The sequence below is a fragment of the Trachymyrmex septentrionalis genome, unplaced genomic scaffold (genome assembly GCF_001594115.1).
Source record: "Trachymyrmex septentrionalis isolate Tsep2-gDNA-1 unplaced genomic scaffold, Tsep1.0 scaffold69, whole genome shotgun sequence".
Taxonomy (NCBI): Eukaryota; Metazoa; Arthropoda; class Insecta; order Hymenoptera; family Formicidae; genus Trachymyrmex; species Trachymyrmex septentrionalis.
This window is the reverse complement of record NW_017305873.1, coordinates 1,647,352-1,657,158: the sequence shown is the minus strand read 5'-3', so window position 1 is coordinate 1,657,158 and position 9,807 is coordinate 1,647,352. Positions and strand designations below refer to the sequence as shown.

Here is a 9,807-nt window from a genome sequence, read left to right as displayed (position 1 = left end):
CACACACACACACACACACACACACACACACACACACACACACACACACACATTTTATATGTCTCCGACTATCATAGAGATTATAATTCTTTTCAACTCTCTATGATAATCGGAGACGATAAAATTTTGATGTCTTAAAAACCTCACGAATAAAAAGTTAAAAGAACTTTTTTAAATCTTTTATATCTTTCAATCTCTTTAAAGATAGCGATACAAACTTTAGACACAAAAATCTTTGTAACAATAAATATTTATAAAACACATAAAGAAATGAAAAAAAAAAAAAAACTTTTTCATTTCTTTTTATTCTTTTATCCTCTTAAATTCACAATTTATTTTAATACAGATTACTTAAATAATAATTTAGCGATTTATTTTACTCAAAAGATAAACAAAATCATTTATTAATTGAATATTATTTGTAAGAAAAGACAGGAATCACTTACAATTTATCATCATTTTAAATCTTCTTTTTTCTTAAATATTCCATCGACTAGATTTTCAATAATAATATAATAACGAAATATATTCAATAATAATAAAATATAGATGATAACAATTTTTTTATCCTTAATACAAATTGCGGTTTAAAAATTTTAATCATTAATTTCAAAAATTTAATATAGAAAAACGTGTAAGACTCTTCTGAAACTAATGAATTCGATATAAGTTCAAGGTATCACAAATAAAGTATAACATTAGAAAATTTAGATATTTTAACCATCGACTGCAGATATGGATTTTTTAATTAATTAAACGCGCGAAAAGAATATCAAGGAAAAATTCAAATAATAAAGAATAATAACGACTGACGGTAATAATCTCCTAACTCTAATTGCATGAAGATATACTAATGCAAGGGGAAAAGTACCAAACCGCAGCGTGTTAAAACAAATAAGCGGAACAATGCTAGAGCAACCGCATTGCGACCGTTAAGATAAAATAACCGCGATTTATCTACTCGTGAAAAACAGTTGATCGAAAGGAAATGCCATAAGCGCGAATTGGCGAATGGATTTTTTCGTTGATGATTCCTCTTACTGGTGATCTTTCTAACTAATGGAAATTAAGTGCTATTACTAGAGAGAATAAAAAAAAAGATAACGATTCCTCTCGAATCTCACGTAAGAATGCGAGAACTTGCATTTCGATTTTGCGTCGAAAGAATTCGCGCGATTTATTTTCAGCATGTGGAAAGAAACCTTTGGCTCTATCACTGAAGTGTGATTATTTATATACAATATACAACTAAAGGAATCATTGTAAATTGTGAATTAACGTTGCCAACAAACATGACGTATTCATAAATTTTGAAATGTAGTAGCAACAGCGAGAGACATGAAAATGTATCATTCCACCAAATATATTATTGAGAACGTAACTAAATATATAACAGAAATACATGTGAATGTCTAAACTCGATGATAAAGCTTGATAGTTTTATAATATTGGTCATTTGATCGTTTAGTCATTTACTTACATGAAAAAATGATGAAATCTCATCATTTATCATTATTCTCATGTAGGTATCGCAGATACCCGAAGAAGTTTTACATGTTTGTCTAACAGTAAAAGTCATGCGGAACGGCCTGTTGCGAAAGCAACACTTTCGGCAGAATGAAAACACATAAACCACTGCAATGTGCTTTTCGTGCTCAGATCATCCTTGCATCGTCACATCTCAATAACTCTCTCGATACAATGCATGCTAATCTCCTGATATGAGTCCAATTTACATCTTATCTATAATATATGCATGAAAGATGAACGAGCATTTTACATGAAAGAAAGATCAGGTAAAATGATATTAAAATTTGCTCCAAAGAAAAAATATTCTAAAAAACACAAGAATAAAAAATATAACATTTCTATCTCTCCCTTATTCTCTAAAACTTTTAAATCTCACTCTTAAAATTGAAAATTAACTTTTTTTCAAGATTGGTCAATTTTCGCTCTTTAGAGTCAGAGTCCACTTCAAAGAATTTAGAAAGTATATTTTTTCTTGTTATTTAACTTCGTAACTTTGTTATGTTGTGCATTGCAATAAAGCTTAAAGATTTATCTTGTATTGTTTTACAATTAATTAAAATATCAAAATTAATAACTAATTAGTACAAAACAAGATGAATAAGTTTAATTTTACGAAATTTTAAATATAAATTTTACACCTCCCACGTGCTGATAAATGCATTTAATTAGTGCGCATTACTAACTTATTGCGAACATCAGAAATGATAAAGTAGAATAAAATAATTCCTCATTAAGTAGAAACGTACTTTCGCACACATTCCACAGCGATATTCGCGATAATTATACGTTATTTTCTAATTGAAAGAGTAATTAGCATAATCAGCGTAAATTACGTTTTACAAATATTTTACAGTATGATACACCGCTATTCCATTATATTACTTATAGTCGCTCAGTCTTTATTGATTCGAGTAATCGTTGATTCATCAAACAAGATCCGTATTATAATTAATTGCAGCGCATTTTGACATTTGTCCAACCGCACTGATCCTAAACCCGCTGTTGTGCGTGACACATGTCGCCAGCGTCGCGGACGAGTATGTGGCTGATTATATGCATGAAAATTATATAGAAGATAGAGATTATATACAGATACATCAAATATGCACAATATCATTGAAATAATTATAATAATACCTTAAATCTATTATTTGTTAATATCCAACTATCGAAATAATTAGCAATTTCATGTTGAGCACGACGGATTATTTCTTGTATATATATATATATATATATAACTGGAATTACGAGAGGATTTTTATTTTTAAACTGATACAGTTATAAATCTACAAGATTTGAACGATTAATTCTATGAAATTATTCATGAATTTAGTTATAATGAAATGCTAAAGTGTTATACGTGTGTATTTTGTGAAAGATAAAATCACATTTTAATCGTGAAACATTACGTCGTCAATGTTTAAACTCAAGGGTCAAATGATAAAATGGCAAGGTGAAACATAGAGAAAGGGTTGCTTTGAAAGCGGAACAGGTTTGACTAATGTAACGAGGAAACCACGCGGGATACGTGGGTCAGAGCATTGGTGAAATTATCATACAAAGTGGTCAAAGCTATCTCGATGTATTCTCCTTTTCCATCCCTCGGGCGACCCTTGGGATGAACAGCTCGCAGGGTGGTCGAACAAGGAATAGAAGGTGATCGACCGAGAATATCGACATAATTGTTGGGTTGCGTGTGGCTCGTTATTTGGAAATAGATCCGGATAATTTAGGTAGGTGGCCACATGTTCTTCGTAAATAATTACTGAACATCGAGATGAGATATATTACCTATTTCTCAAACAAGAATTCCTAGTAATTTCGGCCTTCATAACTCTTCAGATTTAAATTCGATATATTAAGCTTTCACATCGATTAATATTACTACTATTAATCATTTTATATTTTGAATGGAATTTTCATTTTTATATGTGTAAAGTTTGCCTCCAATTTATCATACAATTTTCATATATAATAACAAAGTTAATATATATCAATATTATTTTTAAAATTATTTATTAGTAATAAGAAAATTATTAGTAATAAAAAGTTATTAGTAATATTATTACTAGTAATAGTTCATGAATTGAATCACTTATGTGCCATTTTTCACTTAAATCTTTTATTTTAAATATCTATTCTTATATAAATAACGAAGAATCAAGTTTTTATGTAAATTTCACGCTTTTTCGTACGTTATTTTTTTTTTAGAATTAATGATCTTTTTTTATGAGATAAAAAAATTTCATTGCATAATAAACATGACCGCGAATTCGATTCGCGGGTAGATGTACGATCGAGTAAAAGGAAGGGCAAGGAAAGAGGCCAGGCTACGACCCGCACGGAAATAGACGCGAGTCGCCGGAAACGCGATTTCCTAACGAACACACGATACAAAAATAGCGAAGTTATCCCTCTCTCAGTCGACTATTATTTACATAACCACTCGATGCGCGAGCATCTTTTTTCCGATCTAAAGATTGGTTCTTCTGGAAGAAAAAAAAAAGGGAGAAGATATCTCTATTTAAAATAAAAAAAAAAAAGAAAAAGAACAAGAGGAACGTGTGCAGCGATCCACTTCGGGGTCCGTGAACTGTATGTTCATTTTTTCCTCGCGTGGAAGACAGGTGGATGCAGTAACGGAGTGGCCAACCGCTTAAAAACAACAGATCTACTCTTTTTAATCACAAGCTCTTATGTTTTTTTTCGTGAGATTGAAATGGAAGAAATACATACTGATAAAGAGAGGAATAAAAGAGAGAATGATTGTTTTTGTTTCAAAGAGGATGCGAAGCAAAGATAAAATAATAATAAAAACAATAAATTGTGTCATAAAGATTTTTCATTTAGTTTATTATTTCAAGATATAGATTGTTGTGCATGTGAAGTGATGTTTTTAAAAATAAAAATCATAGGCAAAACAAGTGTTAAAAATTTTCCCAATTATTGCTTGCAATTCCTTGCACATGCATCGAATGCATAAAAAAAAGAATGTGATAAAAGGTATATATGTAACATTTTTCAAATCTTTTCAAGTTATATAATATAATTCAAGTTATATATATATAAAATGATGTAATAATCTAAAGTTTCAAGATTCCGTCTTGAACGCCTCAACAGGTGCAAATGCGCCGCTGAGTGTATGGCAAGAATGCCTAACCGTCAATGTAAAACTCGACAGGGCGGTTAGTCGCAACCCTCTCATCGGGTTCTTAAAGGCTCGTTGAGAGCGATGAAACATGTAGCGGCGTACTAATGAAGCAGTTCCTCGCGAGCGACACTGTCGTTTATACGCTCGCGTAGCCACGTGCATGATGTTATGCACAGAAGAGATGCATCCGCTTTGCTAAACTCGGTCCAGTTTTACAGGAATAAGTAATGACATGAAAATTTATGTTACTTTTAACATAAATAAGCGAAGAAAGTCAAAGCGGATCTTGGTTCTTAATATTTTTGAGTGCATCTTACAATTTCCAGTTTAAGTAAATTATCTCACTGATTATTTATTAGGCTTGAAACAGTTTTAAAGTGAAGCTGCATTGAGAAAAATGTCTGGTTGAAAATGGACAAACCAGGGATTCTGATTATATCAATCAGAATTCCGATTATCTCAACTAGAATTTTAATAAATTTAACCAGAAAATTTTCCAGTAGATTTAACAAAAAGATTTCTGGTTAAATCTACTAAAATTCTAGTTGAGATAACCGGAATTCTGATTGATTATTGATATAATCAGAATATAATCATCTTCTGCTTTGCCCATTTTCAATCAAATCATTTTTTCAGTTTGGAGTAAAATTACAAATTAAATTGACAAGCAATTTAATAATATTGATGCTAATGAGTTCAAAGCGAATATGACTTTCTTCGCTTATTTGTGTTGGATATTCCATAAATTTTTTTACTATTGTTCATGTAATTTTTGTTCCTTATCTTTCTCTTCTATATCTTCTATAGGATAATTTGTACTTGAAGAATCTTTTCATTCACGTATGTTCAACGTATTGTCATCGTAATACTGCACCACAAGTCTATTGAGTTCTGTCAAAGACCAAAAAAAATGGGAACTCGATAAAATACCCAACGAGAGACGTCTCGAGATGTATGTTCACAATGGAAGAGTTATCAATGGCATACCGCAATGTGCATTAACAGCAGCGCGCCTCGTGCACGTGCGACGACGGCTGTCCGGCCGGCCGTCGGCTTACGTTATATCGTTTCTATTTTCTGCACTGCTACTTCATAACGGTGTGGCGAATCTAAGTTTAAATCCCGCGCTGAGGGCCGCGTAAAATCATGGACAATGGTACATCGAACTGATGTCCACTGTCGCGGTTGCAATTGTGCGATGAACTAGCAGAGCTGCGAGGGAAACGATTGTGTTATGTGAAGAAGCCTGAAGACAACAGACCAAGAGTATTCTCAGTCGTATCTAAATCTTAATTTGTTTTTACTCCGAAATGTATCAATTTAAAAATTCCAAAATTCTTGCAATTAAATTCAACTAAATATCTTGCAATTAATAATTAGAAAAATTCGTGTATATTAAATAATATTTAGATATTACATATATAGATTGCGTATATAAAATTTAATAATAAATACGCTCATACTTGTAAAATATGTAGAATTTAACTTTTTTTTTATTTAAAAACGAACATGAACTAGAAATTATGAACTAGAATTTCAAAACAATATTAGGATAGTATTTTCCTTCGATTTTTGCTAACGTTTGTGCTATATAATTTATAATAACAAAACTCAATCAACGGGCGAAGTAAGAGTCAACCACATTTTTTAATTTTTACATAAAATTATATATTATATTAAACGCGATGAAACATCACGCCAAAAAATAAGACTATAAACTAATACATTACAAGTTACTATATAATTTATATAGTTGTTAATTCATGTAGTCTTCTGACAGCCGTTCGAGGATTTAATCGCATAAAACATATGATTCATATATCATGAGAAGATTTGTATCTCGACTTTTTAAATAGGTCGATGTATGATGGTTATTGATCATATTATAATTTTGAACGAACAGAGTATTTCCTTCCAACCTTCTACTTTCTAAATCTCTTGGTTCTAAATCTCTTGGATTTCGTAGACTCAAGTGCTAAAATTGTGATAAAAGTTTAGAATAAGAAGAAAAATATCGCAGATGTAAAAAATATGCAATTTTTCCTCTTTCAGTGCCCGTGAGATTAGTCTGGGCCACTGAAGGCGATGATGTGGAACTGCCATGCGACATCACACCACCAATGCCGGAGGATTCGGTTAACATGGTTCTCTGGTTCAAGGACAATGCTGGAATACCGCTCTACAGGCAAGTTTTGCATTTTAAAAATAATCCTACCCCGATCCGACTATTTTTACGTGGCGCTAAAGCCACGAAGCTAGGACATCAACCTATCTGAGTTTAACTCTGCGAAAGATGTCGCCATTAATTTCACGAATCATAACCAAGCTACGAATCACGCTACAAAAATTAGAAGAAAGAGACGTAGAGATCTGTGGAAAGCTTACGTTCAACAAATTTATAAGCGGATCAGAATACATTTTTTTAAAACGTAGCAAAACCGACATTTTTCTTTTCTCTGAGTGTGCGGTCTAAAAGCTTAAAAATATTCTTGCTGCTATCAATTTCCTGTTTTCTAAGAACCCACGAGAACGGATTCACGTGGCTGACTTTCTGCCGAATGCCGGCTAGCTCCGCGTTATTGGGGGATGGGATGCCATTGTTCTGAAGCCGCATCTCGAAATATCCCGGCACTAGGCTAGGCCTGAGCATGAACTCTCATTATGGACACCTCCGACATGCTCTGCTCGCGATATATAAATATCACGGCTCATTAACTGTCTATGCAACTAAGCGCAGCCTATATTTCAATGCTGAAAATTGTTTTTAGGTGTGTGTGTATATATATATATATATTGTTAATATATATAATTAGATGAAAATTTTATATTAAAAACGACTAACTATTAGTCTTAATGACATATTTAAAATAATTAGAATCACCAAATTTAAAACTCTTATATCTTGTAAATATTAATATAAAATTTTTGTAAGATATTAATATGTTTTATATATAATTATGATACGAATTTGGACCGATGAGAATAAATTAAATTAAATTAAAGGAATCCTATATTCGGTCAAAGCAATATAATTCTTAAATGTTTCCATATGAATACGTATCTAATTCTGTAAACTGTATGTCGGTCTTTTTTGGTCTTGAAACGAAATCATGAATCAGAGTAGTTATATCATTTGTTAAATTGATGAGTAATTTAATAATTTTTAATGCTAAATAAGCATCTTTATAATTTATAAAAATATTAATAATGTAAAGTTAATGAGAATTGTAAATTTACATAAAATATTGTTTAATATATTGTATATAATATGTATACACATAAATATATACATACAATATATGTTAATACATTCGTATTTGTTTAATATTAATTTTTAATACATTAAAAATGAAATAAATCGAGGTATGCAATTTTTAAGGAATGTTTCAAAAATCATCATTTGCCATCGTGGCATATCTACTTTATTCAAAGATTCATCGCGTGCACGATTATAGAAATGGATGCGTTACGTATTGGTGCGTACACGAGGAAATTCAAGTTAAGCTAGATCAGGACTGTATAAATAATTCGACCGAATTTCCACGATCGGAAGTGTAGGATGATGGAATTTCATAACACGACTCAGAGATTCAGGAATAGCAGTCGATCGAAGACCCTTTTCAACTGACATAGGCATTAAACAGAGCACGAGGCGTCGCTTATTTACGAAAATGGTTTCTGGAATTATAAAGTAAAATATTTCCTCATTAACTACCATCGTTCGTCTATGAAAAATAAATGGAACCATGTGTAAAAGTCGTGTGTGTTTGAAAGAATTTTTATTATCTATGAATTTTTATTACTTTATTATGGTTTATGTTTCAAATTTTCGCATTGCATTTGGTTTGATAAAAAATTAAAGTGTAATATTAAACATTATGTAAATACACGAGTTGCTTTAGTCTTATTATATATATCATTTTTTTAATAAGATATATATTTTTTCCATACAGATTTTGCGAAAAAAAAATAAAGAAGAAATGTTACCAAAGTACAATAATTATAAAAAGTTGTCATTATAAAATAAAAAATAAATTATGAAAAAGTGAGCAACATTAATATCACGTTTTTATTAAATGTAAATATCTCACTTTCTCGGTGAAAGTTTAAGTATAAATCTTGTAGAAATTCTCGAGAAAATACAGTTAAAAGTGAAATACGAAAGTGTATCGTATAATGTGGACGATGAAGGAAACTGTCAGCGAGTGGTTATCAGAAACATGATGGTTATAAGGTTCACAAAAGAGCATACAATTCCGGGTAATATCAAAGAACTTTCATAGAAGAAATACAACAAACCAAAGGGAAATCGTAGAGCATCAAAGGAAAGCAAGCGAATTGCGAGGATGAAACGTAAAGCAGTCTCTAGTTATTTGTGCCTTCTGCTGGTGAAGCGTTTCTCATAGACTTTCGCGGATTCGCGCTTCTGATAGTCGCTGAAATGGTCGCGGAAATGGTAGAAAAAAGAGAAAAAAAAATAAATCATGCCAAGTCGGAAGGAATTTGCGTTGCGGTGCCTCGAATCCGACAACGAAATGTTTTTTTTATCGTAAATATATTCATACCTTTTATTTCAATTACGAAAACAAACCAGATTGAGTTCAGCAAAGCTAGAACTTGCGCGAGTTTGACATCTGCAACTGAGATTTGATGATTTGATGCAACAAAGATATTACGTTTGTAAGCAAATTATCAGTATACTAATTAAGCTCTTTGCTACAATGAAAATTACTACAATAAAAATGTAACAAGTTTTCTCTATTATAATAGCAAAAATACGCATCTTTAGATATCTTTAGATATGTTTTGTTAAAAATTTTGATCTATAATATATATTGGACTGATTTTCTATAATCGCTAATTTTATTCAGCTGTACACCTTTGCTAATTTAATATAAAAAATGGCTGTGTTACGGCTGTAGATTTGTTGAATCAGTGAAGTTTTTAGTTGTTTTAACAAATCTTTTTTTCCGTGTATATAAAATAAGGATAATTTTTTACTATTGAAGTTATTTTTATCGCATAAACGTGGATCAATTTAATCTTTTCAATAGTTTCATGATAACGTTAAATTATGACTTGATCGATTAAACGCGCGTGATTTAAGAAATCAGTTTACCAGCTGT

General features: G+C 31.1%; 1 protein-coding gene across 3 annotated transcripts in view; it reads left to right on the top strand.

Annotated features, from left to right (window-relative positions):
* Positions 1-9,807, top strand: part of LOC108753392 (hemicentin-2) — a 34,328-nt gene that overhangs the window by 16,843 nt on the left and 7,678 nt on the right. For all 3 annotated transcript variants that reach the window (XM_018494934.1, XM_018494932.1, XM_018494933.1), the window contains exon 2: positions 6,734-6,866. In XM_018494934.1, the coding sequence (XP_018350436.1) occupies positions 6,734-6,866 (133 nt within the window). The remainder of the gene's footprint in view (positions 1-6,733; positions 6,867-9,807) is intronic.